Genomic DNA, 22,660 nt, shown 5'->3' with positions numbered 1-22,660 from the left:
AGTTACGTTATCGTAAAACTCCTTACCTCGTAGGACATTCATCTTTCTTATCAATGCAGATTGTTTGGCCACGTAAGTACCATTCGCCATCGTAATACAATCTTCCTTCTTCCGACCTAGCACTGTGCAAATGCTTTTCCAATTTCACGGGGGCTAAAGGGATCAGTTGAAAAACTGATATATTAATGAAACATTGTCAGCAGAATAAGAACATCAGAACAATAAGAACTAATTCTTAAATTCCACCCACATTTTTTCATGCACAAAATGGAAAACCGATATGCTCGTTAACTGAGGAGCAATGCTCAAACGCTGGAGGAAAAACAGAGCCCCCCACTTCCTCCTTCTCCATCTCACCACCCCCCACTGCCTCCAAGAAGAATAAAATAACCACTTTTTAACTTCTTTTTAACCACTGATAATAACCATCACCATGCTGGAAGCTCTTATTGGAGAGCTGCTAAAGAAAACCCAGGGCCCAGAAGTCAGTGCTCTGAAAGCAGTTGGCAGGGGGAAGGGATCACTTTGAAATGAAATCAGGCCCTTTACAATACACCTGTCATGTCACACTGGAAGATATATTCCTTTCCTGGGGGACCAAGAAGCAGAATGAGGCACTTTTCTATAGGTACCTGTTTCACCCCCTCTTACCCATCCCTTTTCCCGCATGGCGGGAAGTGGAGTGAGGCCTAATGCCACGGAGAGGCAGATGGGCACTCTCATTCAATTGTATTTACTGAGTGCTTACTGTGTACGGAGCACTGTACTAAGCTCTTTGGAGGGTACAATCTAACCGTGAACAGACTCTGATCACCAGTCAGGGTTTGGAAGGCCAGCCTTCTCCCAACTGTGTTTAAATTCCACCTTCAAGAGTAACTGCCCCTGCAGTGGGCCTTGAGTGGGGTATGAATTGGGTTTGGGGGTCACTTTGGGATCTTGCCACCTTAACCGCTGACATCGAAAAGGCCCATTAAGGAGAGGAGGAATGTGAAATCGTTCAAATCCCAACTGAGGAATCAAATTCAATTCTCAGAAATCCCCAGAAAGCTTTCTAGAGGGAATCAGAGATCCAATATGCATCTGGCCCTCACCCTGAGAGATGACTATATGTATGTGTAAGCATCACTGAGAGGCTGGGTGGTAGACATTTACATACTGAACTGAACTGTACTGTATTTTCCCAAGCTTTTAGTACAATGCTCTGCGCACAGTAAGCGCTCAATGACCGGTTGACTGACTGAAGTGTTGGAGTAGGTATTAATATCCAAAGTCACCTGACTCCCAGAAGGACTGGACACTTTCCAGAAGGCCACACTACTTCTTTAATACTCCTGCACAACTCAGTGAGGTAGAATCTGTCCATGGGAATTACAGCTGGTTATCCCACTGAGGATTTCCCAATTGGAGCCCCGATTCAACAAACATACTTAGAGGGATTTTCTAAACACCCCCCAAACAGGCCCATGTACAAAAACACGTACACCTCTCCAAAACTCACAGGGGAATACGGAATAACAATGTTCATGACTTACGCTCTGTTTTGACTCTGTGCGGACCCAGCGTTGCCATTGCCTTCAAGAGAAAGAGGAATAAGGGCACAATTCATTTTCTTTTTACCAAGTTATTTTTCAAAACTCATGTATTTAAAAACCGAATAAGATTTGTGGGAGCATTCATTAATGCATTCTATTTGAGCTTTCAAGGACTGAAAATATATGCTGATAGATGTTTTATGGTACTAAATGCTCAAAACCACTGATTAGCCCCACACAACAAAATGGCATGAAATACATCTATTAGCTTCTTTAATGGACTTTAAATTTCCAAACCAGAATACTTTAACATGAAGAAAAAAAAAGCATGATTTGAATTATGTACTACTCCCTTCAGGCTGCTATCCAAACCTAAAATTAATGAGTCACTCAACTAAGAGCTCTCCAAATATATTAAAAAGGGAAGAAAAAAACATTTTGAAAATGTACAGAGAGAAGCTTCTCCATTTTCGGATAACTGATTTAACTCTATTGGTTCTTGCTTTTTTGCTCCATCAGAGATCTTACCCCTTAGAGAATTCAAAAATTCACTTGGGATTTGGCAGCCTACTGCGTTAATGCTGCTCAGAATACTTCTCTGGGAACTCTGAAAAATGAGGGCCACTGTGATTTGCTCTCTGAGGGTATTTCCTAAAACGTTTTTCCACTTCAAGCATTGCTATAAAACAACGATGTCAGACAGCAGGGTTCCAAAATAGAGGGAGAACAGTTTTCAGAATTCACATTTGGTTACATCAGTGTCACTGGGTCTCAGTGAAAGAAATCCCTGAATGGAGAGGGTTGGGAGAGCATTAATTTCTGCTGAGAAGCATCTGGAGGAACTTCCTCAGTCTTCCCCTTCCCTTGGGAAGACATACCACCAGGTGGTTCCCAAAGACAAGATGAAGGATGAAGGGAAAATAATGATATTTATTAAGCACTTTACACATGGCAAGCACAGGTCTTATGTACTGTTCAAAGACATTCCCTGTTCCACCATCTGGTATCCCCAATTTAGAGATGAGGAAACTGAGGCCCAGAGAGATTAAGTGACCTTCCAAGGTCACAGCTGGGACTAAGTGCCTATTAGAGATTAAACAATCCTATTAGACACAACCTCTGTCCTGCACAGGGATCAAAGTGTTCAGGAGAGCAGGCCGCCTGGCTGGAAAGGAACTATCTGTGAGCGCTGTATGCAGAGGGAAGAGATCCCCAACAAGTCCTGAGTGTGTTTGTTGGAGGGGAAGAAAAGGTTGTTGTGGGCAGGGATCATGTTTGCTAACTCTGTTGTACTCTCCCAAGTGCTTAGTACAGTGCTCTGCACATGGTAAACACTCAATAAACACACTGACTGACCAAGAGAAAGGATGAGGTACCACCTAGAAACCTAGGGGATGGCAGGAGGAAATGCTCTCAGAGCAGGTGGCTAATCTAGAGTGCACCGTATTATTTAAGAAGCGGCTTGGGACATAAATAAATAAAACAACCTGTTGCCATCACTCAAATGGGCAACTCAAATTCTACCCATTCGATCTTACCTTCCTGATTGTTGTCCAGTCTTCAAGTATATCGAGATCTTGTAACATATAAACTATATACGGGCGTGGAAAAGTCAAGGAAAATTCTGCTGGAAATTTTAAATTCCACATTTATGTAGTTGACCAAAGTCCTGCTACCCAGAAATAGAAACAAGACCAAAGGCACAACCTCCCAAGAGGCTGAACTTTATCTGAAGCATCAGCATCTTTCACAAGTAGTAGTGCAGTTAATCAAATTCCCTTTGATGTTAGCTTCCTCACTGGCAAACTGAACTCCACTGAAATAACCAAGGTCTGCCCCATTAAATTTTTGGCTTTGGAGTCCATACTCAATTTGTAAATAATCCCTGTGGGCAGAAAAGTAAGACAAAAAGATAGATAAATGGGTCCATATTTAACAACTGCTACACTTAAATATGCATCAAAAACTGGTAAAAATGATATTAATCTTGTAAAGTGATTACCACTTAATCTTGCAAAACAGCAAGAGGATTTTTTTGTGGCTCAGAAATAAATCTGGGGTTTTCCCTATAATTTGTTTGCATGTAGACTATTTGTATGTGGTGATTAAAACTGAGAAGGATGGTTATTGTAGTGTTTGTTTCAGTGTTTCTCTGAAGTTATTCCCAGTCAAATTGCCCACTCCAGCAGCACCTCCAGCTCTTATCTATTTCTCTTAGATTTCATTCCAAAACTCTTAAGTGCCAATAACAAGTGTTGACACAAGTTCTAGGCCCAGGCATTGCTATTTTTTGTTTAATTACACATTTCTGATTTTCTGTGTTTTGCCCTGAGCTCCAAATTAAACTGTAAATTCTTCAAAGACAAGGATGATGTCTTTGTCTCTTTTTTGTAATTCCCCATAGCCCCAGTACAGTGTTCACACACAGCAGGTTCTTGGGAAACTCTGTTGATGAACGTGCTGATACCAATGGAAAAAAAAAAATCACAGAGAGGAACACTAACCTCTCCCCGGTTATTCATTTGGGGTATGGAAGGTTTCTTTTCCTCGTCTCAGTATTATCAAATTAAAATTAAATTAAAAGGTGGAACATTTCCCCAATTCTTGAAAGAACGTATCAATTAACTTGTGTTCTAAGAAAGTTACCCAGTTAAAAAGAACACACTACATAAATGCGGAACCCAGAAAACCAGAAAGGATATCTGATACAACAACTGGCTTCTTTTTATCTGGACTAAATGGATCCTTCCTTTTTTTCCTTGACTGAAGCTCATCATTCCATAGCTCTGGAAAAAGAATTGCAAAATGAATACATGGCTTATTTTTAAAAATTTAAATCAAATACAGAAGAAAATAGTATGAACTGTTAAATTTAATGAAATTAGGCTTATTATTTCTAACATTTTATCTATAATGCTTTAAGAGCTATACAGACCGACATTAACTTTGTAACAGAATTTTCTATTTGATCTGGCAGGATCCAATGGTCACAAACCGATGATATTTATTTAAGGGCTTATTAGGTGCCAGGCACTATACTAGGCGCTGGGGTAGATACAAGAGAATCAGATTGGACACAGTCCATGTCGCACATGGGGATCGCGATCTTAGTCCCCATTTTACAGATGAGGTAACTGAGGCACAGAGAAGTTAAGTGACTGGCCCAAAGTCACACAGCGGACAAGTGGCAGAGACAGGATTGGAACCCCAGTCTTTCTGACACCCGGGCTCGGGCCCTATCCACTAGGCCACGCTGCTTCACTAAATTTCAATCTACCAATCAGTAATCTGAGAATGAAGACTAAAATATTGCAAGACACTCCATCAAATCCAAAGTCCAGTGCTGGGCGAGATAGACTGCCCTCCATAGCATCCATTCGGTGGGAGGGGAGGAAGGGTGCCTCTAAGGAAGGGACTGGATGTCTCAAAAGTTTCCTTTACCTGAGGTAATGTCAATGCTGTGTCGATCCTCTTCAAGTCGTCTGATCTTCTCCTCTAGCTCACTCTGTACAGTATCATATAACAACAGCTTTTCACTCTGAAAGAGAAACAATATGCAACAGTAAGGAAAAAAGTGAGACGGATTTTTATGAAATTTATCTTAAACCAGAGCACTAAGCACGTACTACGTAGGGAAAGGAACCGCAGCGAGGTATTCTCACTCTTCTAGAGATCACAGTGAGATCAACTGAATCCCACCTTCTTTGTTTCCATTCCAAGAGGCAGTTCCTTACAGGAACTTATTAACAATTTTTTAAAGTAATAATAATAATAATAATAATGGCATTTGTTAAGCGCTTACTATGTGCAAAGCACTGTTCTAAGCGCTGGGGAGGTTACAAGGTGATGAGGTTGTCCCACAGGGGGCTCACAGTTTTAACCCCCATTTTCCAGATGAGGAAACTGAGGCACAGAGAAGTGAAGTGACTTGCCCAAAGTCACCCAGCTGACACTTGGCGGAGCCAGGATTTGAACCCATGACCTCTGGACTCCAAAGCCCGGGCTCTTTCCACTGAGCCACGCTGCTTCTGTACTACTAAGAAAAATAGGCAGCCTCATAATCCCAGGGATAGTACGACTACTACTACTGCTACTACTACGACTAATAATAATAATAATGGTACTTTTAAAAGTGCTTACTATGTGCCCAGCGATAATAATGGTGCTTTTTAAAGCACTTACTATGTTCCCAGCACCGTCCTAAACGCTAGAGTGGATACAAGTTAATGGGATTTGATGTGGTCCCTGGCCCCCACGGGCTCCCAGTCTTAATCCCCGTTTTCCAGATGAGGGAACATGTTTACTCCAAAGTTTGACTGGCTTTAAAGAAGAACTTCAGATATAGCCAGGGCTACATATTCGATGTTTGACGAACAATCTAAGATTGAAGTAGAAGTAGTGTTTCTCTCTACAGGCCACAGGAGCAGGCAATAATGATCCAAAGTACCAAACTGAGTTGATTTTTAAAGTGAATAAGGGAGCCTGGAATATATACTAAGTAGTATGGAGAAGAGGATAGGACCAGTTTTCTCCCTCAGGGAAGTATGAATGGTTGATGTACCTTACTTAAGTATTTCTTTTTAGTTGTAAGCAACTCTTACCTCCTATAAAAATCTCAGAGCTACAGAAAAAGCTCTGCATAAGAAAACCTCCATTATTTGTCACCCCAATATTTTCATATAAAGGAAAATCCGAGGTTTTTTTTAAAAAAAAAGGTTTTCTGGTTAAGAAGAAGAGCCCCTGACTGAGAACTCCGGGACTACAATGTATGCCTATAAATGCAGCAAGAGAGACACAGATCTAAAGAAGGAGACAGACTCAAAAGCAGGCAGTCTTCGATTTTGACTGTGGTCCAGTTCACTCGAAACTCCTGATAATAAACTTGCCATGTAAAGTGGGTAAAGTAATACTTTCAGCAATGCTGGATGATTTCATAATTGCAGAGAGCTTTTAAAAACCTGACAGTTGAAATGCTAAAAAATGTTGACACCTCACTTATTTCCATAATCCTTATTTGCTGAAATGAATAGAACACCCTCTAGGGCAGCTTAATTATAAAATGGTTGTTAAAAAAAGATCTTTGGAAGAATTACAAAATTTCACTTCAGTCAACTTGGAGATCTTTCAACTGATGGACATGCAGAGAACACTGGACAAAATTAGCTGCAGAAAACAAGATTACAGTACCTCACAGTGCTGGCGAGAAGCTTGAATTTCACATTCATATTTGTTCTTTACAGATTCTAAACAGAGCTCTCTATAGATTCCTGTAACCAACAAAGTTACTTTGTTATTCTGAGTAACAGATAATTTCATGTTTAATTCCCCTATGAGATTTTTTATCTTTTTTGTATAGTGGAAAAATTACAATGAAGTTTGGAGGCTGAGTTGAAAAAAAAATATGTAAATGTGAGAATAAAATATACCATGAACCAAAATAAGGAATTAGAGAATAAGACAGCTGGAAGAGGCTCTCCAGACTATTTCAATCCCTTGCCTAAATTTAGGACTGTATCTAAAAAATTTTAGTGGAATTTTTTTCAATGAGAAAGGAAATAGGGAAAAAAAATCACCACCCTCGGTCTCTTCCATTGCTTCCCAGGGCAATCTCTAAACACATTTGGGTGTTCCGGCATTTAGAACCAGACCCAAAACATGGATCGCGATTACTTGTGTTATTGGTTAAGGTTTTTCACGAGCCTTATGCTAAAAGGTATTAGAGATGTTAGATGCGCGTAAACTGGAGGTGTGGGTGGGTGGGGGGAGAAGTGTTAAAATCATTGTGCAAAAATGTCATTCACATCAATTGATGGTTCATAACCCTGCAGTAAGTACTTCACTAAATTTAGTAACTCCAGAGAAGGCAAGGTCCCTGATCTCTTGGAGGTTCTAGTTTAGGAAGTATGGCCAAGACAATACATGGCAAAAACAAGCAGAGATCTCCACAAACAAGGCTGAGGTGAACGTTTATCTGGATTATGAAATTAAAATTAAAAACAGGATTCGCTATTCACTACTACTGCCAAAGCCATACTTTACCGCTGCCACTGATCAACCAACGGAGGAAACTCATTTCAACTGGCCAATTTTCTAAATCAGGGCTTTAAGCGATGGATTGTTGCCACATTGTCTTGTGCCCCATAAAAGTCAATGTTGTGATCAAAGTCAACGTATTTTCTTTTTCAAAAGAAAAAACTTCACTGGACAATACACTGAAAGAATCTTTTAAAATTACTGAATATTTTTAGGTGTATATTAGAAACGGAGGTTTCACGTTCCTACCTGCTACCTTTGTTCGGATTTGCATGTTTTCTTGTAAAGTTGCCAGGGGTTCCAAATATTCTTGCGCTTTCCCAGCTATGACCTCTTGTAGCTTTGCATCCACTTGACTTAAACGTTCTTTGTAAAGTCTTAACATAGCAAAAATGTACGGGTATTACTAGAATCCCGAGATCGGAGCAGTAAAGAACAATTTCCCCCTTTCCCCAATCTCATACCTTCTCTAGTAAGAACCCACCAAATATATTCTTTCCCTTAATCCCGAACATAATCCTTGATTACCTTGCTTGCATTTAGGAACGCATTAAGGAAAGAGCTATATTTTTCTTGAAACACAACTGGGCTATATTTTGAGTTCTGGGATGAATTATACAGGTAAGGATGGATAAAATAAATGTCTCCCCAACTAGTAATTTGACCCCAGTGGCTCTCTTTGTTGGACGCAAGCAAGGCATTTGCAAATGAAGTGGTCCCACACAGTCTGAATGCCAAATGTGGTCAGAGTCACTTCTTCCAGTTTCTATGCCCACAACTCTACTACTCTAAATTGCCACTGAAGTTCAGGCAGTTTAGAGATCAAGGATGGTAGAGGCAAGAATGAGCCATGTTCGTTAACTAGCTGTAGCTATTCTGCCCAGCTACTACTCATGATGTCAATGGCATACAGTTAATAAGCAGAGCGCTTCATGCTTCAGGACTTTCAATACTGTCACGAGTAGTAATTTTTTCCCTCTGAAAGAACAAAGTAATAACATTACAACTATCTACAGGGTTGGCTCCTGTTCATTTTTCTTTCATTAAAACTGCAAGTAGAAACAACAACTTAAGGGAACACACACACAAAAAAAAAAAAACCCCAAAAAACAGAAACACCACAAGAAACAGTACAGTTTTATACACTAAGTCCTGAAAGTGAATGTTTTTGTGGAATTAGTTTGTGTAGGAGCGTCTACATTGCACAGGGGATATTTCAGTTAATATCTGAAAATCGGAGCTTTAGCAGTTAGTTTGATAAAATCGATTCACTTTGACAGTCTTGCAGAGCATGGAAACTTGCAAAAACTAAACAATTGAGGAAAAAGTATGAAATGATGGCACGGTATGACATGTTCTTGTGAAAGGGGGAAGTTACTGAAATTTATGCAAATAATTTAAGATGGGTGTCAAGTACTTTAAGCTGCCAAATTCCTTATAGAAAGGACGACTGCCAAATACACATTTTACAGATCAGAAGTAAAAAACAAAACCCAAGCAAAGTACTGTGTGGTTACTTTCAAGGTATCTAAAATGGAAGCACCATTAACCAAGTCAGCTTATGGGGCAGCCAATGGTATAAATTCCAGAAAATGCCTAATAATAATAATGATGGTATTTGTTAAGTGCTTACTATGTGCAAAGCACTGTTCTAAGCGCTGGAGAGATACACGGTGATCGGTTTGTCCCACAAGGGGCTCCCAGTCTTAATCCCCATTTTATTCATTCATTCATTCAATCGTATTTATTGAGCCCTTATTGTTTGCAGAGCACTGTACTAAGCACTTGGGAAGTACAAGTCGGCAACATATAGAGACGGTCCCTACCCAACAACGGAGATGAGGTCACTGAGGCAAAGAGAAGTTAAGTGACTTGCCCAAAGTCACACAGCTGACAAGCGGCGGAGCTGGGATTAGAACCCATAACCTCTGACTCCCAAGCCTGTGCTCTTTCCACTGAGCCAAGCTGCTTCGCTAAGAACAAATATTAGTTTTCTGGAATGTGAACTTCTGGATTTCAGCTTCTCAGGAAATACGTATAAAGCATGATAGGTTACCTTACTGTGGATTTTTGCTATCATCAAAATCTCAAGCTATAGAAATTCAACACAACTAATTCTCAAAAATCAGTGCTAACCAGTACAGAACAGTGCAATCCAGAACCAATCTTTTTAAAATCCTCGCTTTTCTCATTAGTGTAGACCTTTCACCCAATCAAGGCTTTTTAAGCCCTCCTTTCCTCTTCTCCCACTCCCTCCTGTGTTGCCCTGACTTGATCCCTTTATTCATGCCCCTCAGCACTCATGTACATATCTGTAATTTATTTATTCATACTAATGTCCGTCTCCCCCTTTAGACTGTAAGCTCATTGTGGGTAGGGAATGTGTCCATTTTACTGTTATTCTGTACTCTCCCACGTGCTTAGTACAGTGCTCTGCACACAGTAAGAGCTCAACAAATATGACCGACTGATGTACCTACCCCATGGCTTAGTATGGTGCCAGACACATAGTTCACACTTAACAAATACCACAGTTATTATTACTACTATTTCTCAAGGCAGGAAAGTTTCCAGAAGTTTCTGCCCTTTCTCTCCATTCCCCTTATTATTCATTCATTCAATCGTATTTATTGAGCGCTTACTGTGTGCAGAGCACTGTATTAAGCACTTGGGACGTACAAGTTGGCAACATATAGAGACAGTCCCTACTGTTTAGAGAATGGGATGGGGTACAGTGAAAGTAGGATGCCCAGGCCAGTGGTAAATGTGGCCTGACTCAGATATAAGGCTACTGCCAATGAGTTTCCAGTCACAGATGTTGGCAACTCTGAAGATTGGTAAAAGGCCACATAAGATCAAAATAGGCGGCCCAAAGGACTGAGAGAAACAAAGCTTCAAAGGTTACCTGCCAGGGAATCCTGTGTCTAACCTCATGGGATTCACTGCCTGTCTACTTAATAATAATAATAATAATGATGATGGCATTTATTAAGCGCTTACTATGTGCAAAGCACTGTTCTAAGCACTGGGGAGGTTACAAGGTGATCAGGTTGTCCCACAGGGGGCTCACAGTCTTAATCCCCATTTTACAGATGAGGTAACTGAGGCCCAGAGAAGTTAAGTGGCTTGCCCAAAGTCACACAGCTGACAATTGGCAGAGCCGGGATTCAAACCCATGACCTCTGACTCCAAAGCCCGTGCTCTTTCCACTGAGCCACGCTGCTTCCCCGTTTTGTTTTGTTGTCTGTCCCCCCGGCACCTTCTAGACTGTGAGCCCGTTGTTGGTAGGGATTGTCTCTATTCGTTGCCGAATAGTACTTTCCAAAGCTCTTAGTACAGTGCTCTGCACACAGTAAGCGCTCAATAAATATGCTTGAATGAATGAATGAATGACACTGGAGCTTACTGCATCTACAATGGGATCTCGTTATGGCCAGGGAACGTGGCCGCTAATTCTGTTATATTGTACTCTCCCAAGTGCTCAGTACAGTGCTCTGCACAAAGTAAGCGCTTGATAAATACCACTGTTTGAGAGTAAATCCAAGCTCCTCTTCTTGCCCCTGTCCAGCCCTCTGGTGGAAAGTGTGACCGGAAGGCAAAGAGAAGCAGCGTGGCTCAGTGGAAAGAGCACGGCCTTTGGAGTCAGAGGTCATGGTCTACCCCAGCGCTTGGAACAGTGTTTGATACTTAATAAGCATTTAACAAATACCATTAAAAAAAGCCCGTCTCATGATAAAAGCTCAGGGTTTGGGCAGAGACCAGTACCCCAAATTGGCCAAGTCCATCGAGCTGGGGCTGATATAGCTCTACTGGGAAGGCCAACAACAGGAACACCAGTTCCTCGATAATAATAATGATGGTATTTATTAAGCGTTTACTATGTGCCAAGCACTTTTCTAAGGGCAGGGGAAGATACAAGGTAATCAAGTTCTCACAGTCCCTGTCCCACATGGGGCTCACAGTCACAATCCCCATTTGACAGATGAGGAAACTGAGGCACAGAGAAGTTAAGTGACTTGCCCCAAGGTCACACAGCAGACAAGTGCCGGAGGCAGGATTAGAACCCACGACCTCTGACTCCCAAGCCCATGATCTTGCCACGAGGCCATGCTGCTTCTCAATCAGTTCCAGCCCCATTAAACTGTAAGCTCCTTGAGGAGAAGGATCATCTACCAACTCTATAATACTGTCATCTCCCAAGCGCTTAGTCCAGAGCTCTGCACAAAATAAGCGCTCAATAAATATCATTGACTGATTGATTGACTAGGTTGGGTTGGGTTTTTTTTAACTCTTTTCCCTGGTCAAACTGGGCTATTCTGAAAGGATCAAAGATGACATTTCAACTCTCCAGTCTCTTTCTGTCTTCTGCATAGATCAGACTCACGTTACTACAGTGCAGCTCTGTAATAAACTCTAAGCTTGTTGGGGGCAGGGAACATGTCTGCCAACTCTGTTGTACTGTATTCCCTCAGGCACCTAGTACAGTGCTCTGCACACAATATGCGCTCAATAAATACCATTGATTGACTCTTAATGCACTTAGGGTAGGTAGCGTCTCTCTCCCACTACTCTTTTTATAGGTATGCAATTTTTCAGCAACCCATTCTTGCCTCAGTCAACTTCCACCCCAAATTCCTAAAATGTCTCATTTAAGCGCTTAGTACAGTGCTCTGCACATAGTAAGCGCTCACTAAATACGATTGATGATGATTTAAGGGGTCAAAACACAGCCCATTTTGGAAGCAGAGGGGTGGGGGCTGGGGATGAAGCAGGCCACAGTCCTAAATGACTTTGTTTCAGTTCTGCCTCTCTGCTGTATTTTACCTTTCGGGGAGGGACCGGGTGACGGCAACCCAAGGGAAACATTTTAATCGGCAACATCCTCGTGAAAATCCTGTTCATGCCCCAGAAACACACGAGACCCCCAGTCCCCCCTCCTCAAAAACCTCAATTTAGCTATTGAGGTCTTCAACAGGCACACAATAGTAGCCGTCTCTTCCAGAGCAGAGAATCAGTCCTGTAACATGCAAAAGGAAAGACTGTTCAGACGGAATTGTAATGACTCTTTCGCTAGCATACAGTGCAACGGCAACACTGGGACTGGGTGGAAATGACCTCCTGGAAAGAGTTGCTACTTACTGATCTTTGAGATCTGTAAACTGTTTTTCAAGATTAGACATCTCGTCTAAGCATTCCATTCTCCTTCTCTCGCAGTCTTCGTCATCCATTTCTGTTTAATAAGAGAAGGAGTCACAAAATCTGTTACCTGCTCCCTTCCAATCAAATCCACAATTGCAATCATGCCCGAACTTGATATAAGTAGCGGATAAAAAGCTTCAGAAAACGAGTGTATTGCTGCTGTTTTGAACTCTTAATAGTCTAAAAGGAAATGAGCTATCTGAAATGGGCACTACACAATTTAACCTAGCATGAAGATGAGACATTAAACGCAAGACGGCAAAAAATCTTCAGGGTAATAAATTGTTCCAGAGCTTCCCGTACCAATAGCAAAGGGTAGAAACTTTTCAAAGGGCCCTTGAAAACAGCTTTAAGGTGTATGGTTCAATTACTACATCAAATGAACAGCCTGCAGGGTAAATTAGCAACAAATCTGCTGTTGGTGGATTCTAATGAGCTGAGGGCTTTATCTCTTATGATAGCACAGAAAAGGAAAGAACAGATTTGAGGAGGTGCACAGTTAACATTCCAATGAGCCCAATGATCTTAGCAGCTGTACGTGACTGACACTGATTTTAAAAGACAAAGATGACAACTGTACAACGGAAGTAGACTGTACGCTCGCTGTGGGCAAGTAACCTTTCTACCAACCATGTTGACTGTACTCTCCCAAGTTCTTAGTACAGTAAACGCTCAATAAATACCATTGATTGATATATATTTATTTTATTTTGTTAGTATGTTTGGTTTTGTTCTCTGTCTCCCCCTTTTAGACTGTGAGCCCACTGTTGGGCAGGGACTGTCTCTATATGTTGCCAATTTGTACTTCCCAAGCGCTTAGTACAGTGCTCTGCACACAGTAAGCGCTCAATAAATGCGATGGATGATGATGATGATGATATATCCGTTCTTGGGGTCAAAGCCTAGCAGAAGTCAGGCCACAGTATAATATTAATAGTTGGGTTTGTTAAACATTTACTCTGTGCCAGCACTAAGCGCTGGGTGGATACAACCTAATCACGTTGGACACAGTTCCAGTCCCGCATGGGGCTCACAGTCTTAATCCCCATTTTACAGATGAGGTAACTGAGACCCAGAGGAGTTAAGTGACTTGCCCAAGGTCACACAACAGATAACCGGCAGAGCCAGGATTAGAACCCAGTTCATTCTGACTCCCAGGCCACGCTGTTTCTCTAAATTTCACAGTAATAATAATCATTGTGATGTTTGTTAAGCGCTTCCTCTGTGCCAAGCACTGTACTAAGAGCTGGGGTAGATACAAGCAGATCGGGTTGGGTGCAGAACCTGTTCCATATGGGGCTCCCAGTATTAATCCCCGTTTTACAGATGAGGGAACTGAGGCACAGAAGTGAAGTGACTTGCCCAGGGTCACACAGAATATAAGTGGTGGAGCCAGGAGAAGAACCCATGACCTTCTGATTCCCAGGCCCGTGCTCATGGCCCGGGCGCGAATGCAGCATTCTGCTCTCTTCCTCCCTTCAAGGCCCTTCTGAGAGCTCACCTTCTCCAGGAGGCCTTCCCAGACTGAGCCCCTTCCTTCCTCTCCCCCTCATCCCCCTCTCCATCCCCCCCATCTTACCTCCTTCCCTTCCCCACAGCACCTGTATATATGTATATATGTTTGTACATATTTATTACTCTATTTATTTATTTATTTTACTTGTACATATCTATTCTATTCATTTTATTTTGTTAGTATGTTTGGTTTTGTCTCCCCCTTTTAGACTGTGAGCCCACTGTTGGGTAGGGACTGTCTCTATATGTTGCCAATTTGTACTTCCCAAGCGCTTAGTCCAGTGCTCTGCACACAGTAAGCGCTCAATAAATACGATTGATGATGATGATGCTGGGTCGGGAGATTCATCAATCCCATCCCATCATGGTGCTTTCCTGGATGTGCCAGGATCCGGTTGGAATCCAACTGTAACAATGCCCGGAAGTCTAAAGATCTGCTCCCCTTCTGGTTCATTCGTCCCCTCATTCAATCCTATTTACTAAGCGTTTACAAAGCACTGTACTAAGCGTTTGGGAGACTACAATATAACAATAAACACATTTTCTGCCCACGATGAGCTCAAGGCACCTGGTTGGTTTCTGCCAACCGCTGAAGAACAAAGACTCTTGGCCAGACTGCCAACAAGGGCCTGTATTTAAAGCTGCGGCAACGCGGAGGTTTCCCTATTGCCAGAGGAAGAAGAGCAAGTGATTAGGGTGGTGAGAGTTAAACCACTGTTTCTTTCCCTCTCCACTCCCTGCCCCTCCCAATGATCTTTTTCATCAATCGATCAATGGTATTTATTGAGCACTTTCAGTGTGCACAGCAGTGTTCTAAGCGCTTGGGAGAGTACAATGCAACAGAATTAGTAGACATGTTCCCTGCCCTTAATGAGCTTACCTAGTTTGAAAAAACTAAAAGTTCACTTTATTTCCACCTGACAAACCTTAAGACTTTTAATAAAGTTCAGAGATGTGCCCTGAGGGAAAAAACCTGTGAGACTATTGATTTGGAGAAAAGGCTGTTGGCCAGTTTAAGGCCAAACAAATCATGTGAGCTCGTTGTAGGCGGGAATATGTCTGTTGTTCATTCAATCGTATTTATTGAGCGCTTACTGTGTGCAGAACACTGTACTAAGCACTTAACTGTACTAAGCGCTTGACTGTACCAAGCGCTTGTTGTTGTGTTGTACTCTCACCCAAACGCTTAGTACGGTGCTTTGCACACAGTAAGTTAGCTCAATTGAATGAATGGATGAAATACGAAATCCATTAAGAAAGGAACCCTCTATATTAAGCTAGATTAGACTAGTGAGTGAAATTTGTTTCTCAGTTTACCTTGCAAAACATTCAGGTTCTGTATCCACCACCACCAAGCCTGAAAAAATGTTCAGCTTTTATAGATGCGTAAAACATTCTTTCAAATATTCCTTTAAACCTGAGTAGCCGGTAGCAAAGTTTGGGAATTCTCCTTCGGCACTTCAAAGACGTCTACCATCTGGGTCCAATTGTGTTTTGTTACCAGTCAAGCAAAACTGCTTTTTCAATGACCCCAACCCAGAAAGGAATTGAATCTCCATTTTACAGGTGCGCAACTGAGGCACAGAGAAGTGAACTGCCTTGCCCAAGGTCACCCGGCAGGCAAGTGACCAAGTGCACAGAGCCCAGGCATCAGAAGGACCTGGGTTTTAATCCCTTGGCTGTATGACTTCGGGCAAGTTACCTAACTTCTCTGTGCCTCGGTTAACTCATCTGTAAAATGGGGATTAAGACTGGGAGTCCCACGGGGGATATGGATATTGCCGAACCTTATTAACTTGTATTCATTCATCCAATCGTATTTATTGAGTGCTTACTGTGTGCAGAGCACTGTACTATCTACTCCAGCACTTAGTACTCTCAGTCAGTCAACTGTATTTATCGAGTGCTTACTGTGTGCGGAGAGTACAATATAACGGACACTTTCCCTGGCCACAACGAGCTTACAGTCGACAGTGCCTGGCACATGGTAAGCATTTAATACCGTTTGAAACGAAAAGTGGCGGAACCGGAGTTAGAACATGGGTCCTTTGACTCCCAGTCTCCTGCCCTTTCCACTAGGCCACACTACTTCTCAGTTATAGGGTTCTGATGCCAGTCTGGCTAAAGGCCAGTCCTGGGCACTCCTTCCGAGGGGTTTTGAGCACGACTGACCAGCTGAGAAAGAGCACCCGGACCACACAGTGTGTGGGAAAGAGCAGTCTTCCCCACCTGCTGCGGAGGGCAGGCCTGGACAATTTTGTTCCACTTCTGCTCCAGAGAAGGGGTGAAGCAGAGGTTAAGTGTTCCCAAACTGAAAATTGGGAAAGCTTTTAAACTGCATTTAGTACTGAATGAAACCGATTAAAATTATCATTGCATTTAGATCTGCCTTGTCAATAGGACTCAAATAAGGAGTGGTTTCTCATATTTAAGCCCCACGAATTATTTTGCATGAGGCTCCTATGACCTTTACACAGATAGTGGATGTTCAAGATGTTCAAGATGTCCTTACCTCCTTCCCTTCCCCACAGCACCTGTATATATGTAGATATGTTTGTACATATTTATTACTCTATTTATTTATTTATTTTACTTGTACATATCTATTCTATTTATTTTATTTTGTTAGCATGTTTGGTTTTGTTCTCTGTCTCCCCCTTTTAGACTGTGAGCCCGCTGTTGGGTAGGGACTGTCTCTATATGTTGCCAATTTGTACTTCCCAAGCGCTTAGTACAGTGCTCTGCACATAGTAAGCGCTCAATAAATACGATTGATGATGATGATGAAGAGAAAAATAGGTTTTGCTACTTTGTGAATATTACTAGTGACTAAAATGTTTGCTATTCATCCAGAAAACTGTTACACTGTGCATTTATTTCCTGGCTCTCTCATTTTTAAATGGCTAGGCACTCTTTACTATCAATCAATCAATCAATTGTATTTATTGAGCGCTTACTGTGTGCAGAGCACTGTACTAAGCACTTGGGAAGTACAAGTTGGCAATTTACTAGTCAATTCCTAATAAGAACCAATTCCATCCCAGGAGTTAACTGGTCAATATTCATCAGTCATATTTCCCTCCTCATGCACCATGAGCTAAATAATATGGATATGAACTTGTGACAAGTTTTGGCTGGCAATGGGCAAGTGATTCATACTGAGCCTATTTCTGATTTGACCCATTCTAACTACGGCCCGTGTATTACATTATGACGGCTGTCTACTCACCAATCAGAACAAAAGGGTGAATAAAGATTTACAGTAATTTCATTAGTACTTTGAAAGGATTCATTAGTACTCTGAAACGAAGGTGTTGGTATAATTCCTTTTTCCTCAAATACCGGCACTTGACAATTTCCCATATAGCTACGGAATCACATGGGTTTACTTTGTAAAATATTTTTAAAAGCCAAGTCATTCTCACTACTGACAGCCAAGCAATTTTTAGAATGTACATTCAAAGAGGGCGGGAAACAACTCCTCACTTGAATTCAAAATCATTTTATTAAATCTGAAACGCAGGTGTACATCTAAAACTTTGACAACGGAGCCTCTTCAATGATTAAAATTGTGCTGAAATCCCCAGGTGATAGACAATCAACTAGACCTCATAAAAAAAAATGAAAAGTCATTTTAGAGACTGTGCCACCAAGGGAAACATTTATCTAATGACTCCGCTATATGTTAAGGATTATGTGGCGGACACATCGAAACTCCAGTTATTCACCCGGATCATTGGAACAGTCCGTCTTTCACTTTCTTCATTCAAGGATGCGTTTGTGACATGGGATGAGAACGAAGGGCAAGTGGAGGCGTACCTTTAAAGGGCTTCCACATGCCTCAGTAGGTAAGATTTGGATGTGGAAATCTTTTTTACCCATCACCCTTAGACCATTTTACGGTACTTCCTTGACACTAAGCAAGGGATGGCTGATTGTTCGGGCCGAATGGCCCTCGACAACTTCGAGCCATCTACTGAAGACCTCCCGGAAAATATTTGGCTTTAATAATACCTACCATTAAAGCTGTTTGGGAATTTTAGGCACGAAGACTCAGCTTGATTACTTTACATTGACCCGCACACGGCAAATTGTAAGTGCTTGTCATACCACTGTTATTTATTGTAGACTCTCTCATGGCGGGACCTGGGTTCTAATCCTCGCTCCGCCACGTGTCCGCTGTGTGACCTTGGGCAAGTCACTTAACTTCTCTGGGCCTGTTACCTCATCCCTTAAATGGAGATTTAGACTGTGCCTGGCACTTAGGAAGTGCTTAACAAATGCCACAATTATTATTATTACTACAAACGTGCTGCTAAACCTAAAATGGGATTCTCATGTGCAAATCAAATGCTTCGTAGATTTTAATTTGCTAGAGTTAGTGAGGACCAGATAGAACCAACTGTGTCCGGCTGGTGGCCTAGATACCTGCCTTCCCTATATCAGCTATCCATACCCTCCCTATCCCCACAAACTAGCATGGCCTAGCAGATCGAGAACGGGCCTGGAGTCAGATGGACCTGGGTTCTCATCCCAGCTCCGCCACTTGTCCTCTGCAGGGACTCAGGCAAGTGCTTAACTTCTCCGTTCCTCACTCACCTCATCTGTAAAATGGGGATTAAGATTGCGAGTTCCATGTGGGAGAGGAAACTGTGTTCAGCCTGATTAGACTGTACCTACGTCTGCACTTAGTACAGTGCCTGGCACATAGTAAGCGCTTACCATATACCATTAAAAAACCCAGGTCCAACTCACAATTTTACTAATACCTGCAGATACCCATGGGTCAGACTGGTTAAAGACTTTGTTACTACAGTATACAGTACTCCATAAAGGCCTTAGTCCATAACTGTGCACATAGTAAGTGCTCAATAAAAACAACTAACGGACAGGCCTCTCATTTATTCCAGTTTTTCTATGTCCTGGCAGAAGGGTAGACAGACAGACAGCCACCAAACCACTCTGCCATCCTCCCGCCAGACCACAGTGGCACTGACCAGAGCCGAAGCTGGAGGATCCAGGGGATAGGGGCTTATTTATCCCTATTACCGTCTATCTCCCCCTCTAGACCGTAAGCTCGTTACGGGCAGGGAATGTGTCTCCTGATTCTGTTGTACCATACTCTCCCAAGTGCTTAGTACAGTGCTCTGCACATAGTAAGCGCTCAATGAATACAATGGATTGATTGAGAGGAAGACGAGGACAAAAGGGGGAAGGAGCAGGACAGCCTCGGCAGACCAGTGTCCGATCCTGGCCAAAATCTGGACGGAAGCTGCATTGGCCGTTCTGTCATTCAACATCGTGTGGGCCGACTTGACCCAAACCCAAATCTGGACACTAATTCTTTCAATCATATTTACTGAGCACTTATTGTGTGCAAAGCACTGTACTAAGCACTTGGGAGAGCACGATACAATAATGAACAGATCCATTCCCTGCCCACAGTGAGCTCACAGTCTAGAGGGGGGGAGAGGCATTAAGAAGAATAAATAAATGACAGATATGTACATAGGTACACTAATTCTCTAACCTTACCCACAGGTATGTGAGGTGAGTGAGGCCGATCTAGTGGGAGCAGGCAGGTCTCTGAAGCAACCGCCGCCAACCTCCCGAACCCAGGCCATACTTTGCTTTCCCGGGCAACCCCAGACCCGACCCATGGAGGCCAAAGTTGCCACTGAACCAGAGCCCCTGACTTGATTTACAAAGCCAATGTGAAAGTAGAATACGGCACGCTGGTGTTCTTCACAAAGTAAGAAGTATTTATGGGGAAGGATTTACGGGGAAGAACAGTCCATTTGGGTCTCAACGTTCCCGATGGTTTTCTCGTATCTGACGGGCAGCAAAGATTTTGCCCTCGGTGCCCCACGGGGTCTGAAGAGGCAATGCTCTGCTGCATCTCAGATAAAGAAAAGGGAAGGGAACATCAAGATCTCTCCATTGTGTTCTTGGACCTTTCGTACACACTCCACCCCATCAAAAATACCTGGGCTCCGATCCTGTCCTTGTCACCACAGGGTAAAGGAGGAGTGGGTACAAGGTCCGGCTTGGCTCAACTTATTTTATTCAACCACACTCAAGGACGCAACAAGGAATCTGTAAAATGGGGTCAGATTATGAATCTAGAGAGGCAGTGTGACCTAGTGGATAGAGCATAGGCCCGGGAGGCAAGAGGACCTGGCTTCTAATCCCGGTTCCGCCACTTGTCTGCTGTGTTTCTTTGTGCAAATCACTTAACTTCCCGGGGCTTCAGTTACCTCATCTGGAAAATAGGGATTAAGCCTGTATGCCCCATGTGGGACGGGGACTGTGTCCCATCTGATTAGGTTGTATCTACCCCAGCACTGAGTACAATGTCTGGCACAAAGTAAGCGCTTAACAAATACCGTTTAAAAAACAGCAAACAAAAAAACTCCCTGGAAACTTTCAACTCATCAGGTCAACAACTCAGAACAGAAAACACCACTAGGCAGTCTGGGGCAAAAAAATGCAAGAGCATAGTAGGGAGCAATCTTTATTCCCCTCCAGACTGTAGGCTCCTTGTGGACAGTCATGTGACCCAACTCTATTGTAATGTACTCTCTTAAGTGCTTAGTACAGTGCTCTGCCAAGAGCAATACCATTTATTTCTACCTTTTTTCTTAACGGTACAGGTTAAGCGCTTACTATGCGTCAAACACTGGTCTAAGTGCTGGGGTAACTACAAGTCCATCAAGTTGGACAGAGTTCCTTTCTGTCAGTGGCACATATGCTCTCACTGTCAGTAGTGTTACCAACAGATAGGCTATATTTAAAGGAACAACAATAAGCAGGGGGGAAACCCTTACCAAATAGACATATTTGTGAGGTAGAAACATTTTAACTCTTAAGAACCTGGTGCTTTAGGATAAAATTTGAGTCCTCTTATGAGTCTAGCAGAGACGTTCGCTCTACCTTGTCTTCTTCCTTGCTAGCCTCTAGGAGGATGCATTTAGCAATTTAAGGAGATTTGCCGAGAGAACTGAGAGAATCCATAGAGGATTGTCATCCCCCAGTTTCCCCTTCCAAAGCTTCACAATGTCAGAGCCCCACCTTCAATCAATGGTATTTACTGGGCGCTTTCTGTGCGCAGAACACTGTACTGAACGCTTAGGAAAGTGTGCAATACAACAGAGTTGATGGATACATTCCCTGCCTGCAAGGGGTTTACAGTCGATTGTCTCTACGCCCCTTGAGCTACCAAAATTTCCACATCCTTTCCCATTTCACCTCTGTCATTCAGCTGCTACAATGTAGCAAAGGTGCTTTGAGATTATCCTGGTGGCCTTTTCCCTCTCGTTTTCCACGGAAAACCTGTGAGAGCCCCCAAGTGCGGATCAGCATCCTAGTGTCTCTCCGCTGCCCTCGGGACAGGGCAACTTGCCAACTTGTACTTCCCAAGCGCTTAGTACAGTGCTCTGCACACAATAAGCGCTCAATACATATGATTGAATGAAATGAATGAACAAACAGGTGGACAGATGGACAAGCGGGGGAGAGGAGGTGGTCATGGGCAGTTGGGAGGAGGGGAGTGGGACAGGCGAAGAGGCCGGGGGTGAATGGGGACCGGGGGCAAGAGGGGAGCCATAGGGGATCCCATGGGCAAGAGGGTGACCATCAGGAGTCCCAGGAGGACCAGGGGATGGTTGGGGGTCAATGAGAAGCAATGTGGCTTAGCAGAAAGAGCCCAGGCCTGGGGGTCAGAGGTCTTGGGTTCTAATCCCGGCTCCATCACTCGTCAGCTGTGTGACTCTGGGCACGTCTCTTCACTTCTCTGGGCCTCAGTTCCCTCATCTGTAAAATGCGGATTAAGACTGTGAGCCCCACCTGGGACAATCTGATCACCTTGTACCCCCCCCCCAGGTCTTAGAACAGTGCTTGGCACTTAGTAAGTGCTTCACAAGTACCGTCATTATCACTATTATCGGGGGTCCCGGGGGCACTAGGGGAGAGATCAGGGGCCTTAGGGGGCAAGAGGGGAGAGATTGGGGGTCTGGGGGGGGGGCAGGAGGTGAGGGATCAAGGGTCACGAGGGGAAAGATCAGGGGTCTCGGGGACACGTGGGGAGGGATCGGGGGTCTCAGGGGGCACAAGGGAAAAGACCGGGGGTCCCAGGGAGCAGGAGGGGAGCGATCGGGGGACTCAAAGGGCAGGAGGGGAGGGATCGGGGGGCACAGAGAGCACTAGGGGAGAGATCAGGGGGATCCTAGGGGGCATGAGGGGAGAGATGGGGGGGGGTCCTAGGGGGCAGGGAGGGAAAGATCGGGGGTCCTAGGGGGGAGGAGGGGAGGGATGGGGGGTCCCAGGGGGCAGGAGGGGAGAGATCGGGGGTCCCAGGGGGCAGGAGGGGAGAGATCGGGGTC

General features: G+C 43.4%; 1 protein-coding gene across 2 annotated transcripts in view; it reads right to left on the bottom strand.

The window, feature by feature from the left end:
• Positions 1-22,660, bottom strand: part of BRMS1L (BRMS1 like transcriptional repressor) — a 28,272-nt gene that overhangs the window by 4,502 nt on the left and 1,110 nt on the right. The window contains exons 2-9 of one of the 2 annotated variants that reach the window (XM_038756832.1): positions 12,705-12,795; positions 7,815-7,942; positions 6,720-6,799; positions 4,974-5,070; positions 4,235-4,318; positions 3,071-3,135; positions 1,533-1,572; positions 27-174 (exon numbers count right to left, since the gene is read on the bottom strand). In XM_038756832.1, coding sequence (XP_038612760.1) covers positions 27-174; positions 1,533-1,572; positions 3,071-3,135; positions 4,235-4,318; positions 4,974-5,070; positions 6,720-6,799; positions 7,815-7,942; positions 12,705-12,795 — 733 coding nt within the window. The remainder of the gene's footprint in view (positions 1-26; positions 175-1,532; positions 1,573-3,070; positions 3,136-4,234; positions 4,319-4,973; positions 5,071-6,719; positions 6,800-7,814; positions 7,943-12,704; positions 12,796-22,660) is intronic. The other variant, XM_038756833.1, reaches the window with a different exon arrangement.

The sequence above is a fragment of the Tachyglossus aculeatus genome, chromosome 14 (assembly GCF_015852505.1).
Source record: "Tachyglossus aculeatus isolate mTacAcu1 chromosome 14, mTacAcu1.pri, whole genome shotgun sequence".
Classification (NCBI taxonomy): domain Eukaryota; kingdom Metazoa; phylum Chordata; class Mammalia; order Monotremata; family Tachyglossidae; genus Tachyglossus; species Tachyglossus aculeatus.
This window is presented reverse-complemented; position numbering and strand designations above follow the sequence as displayed.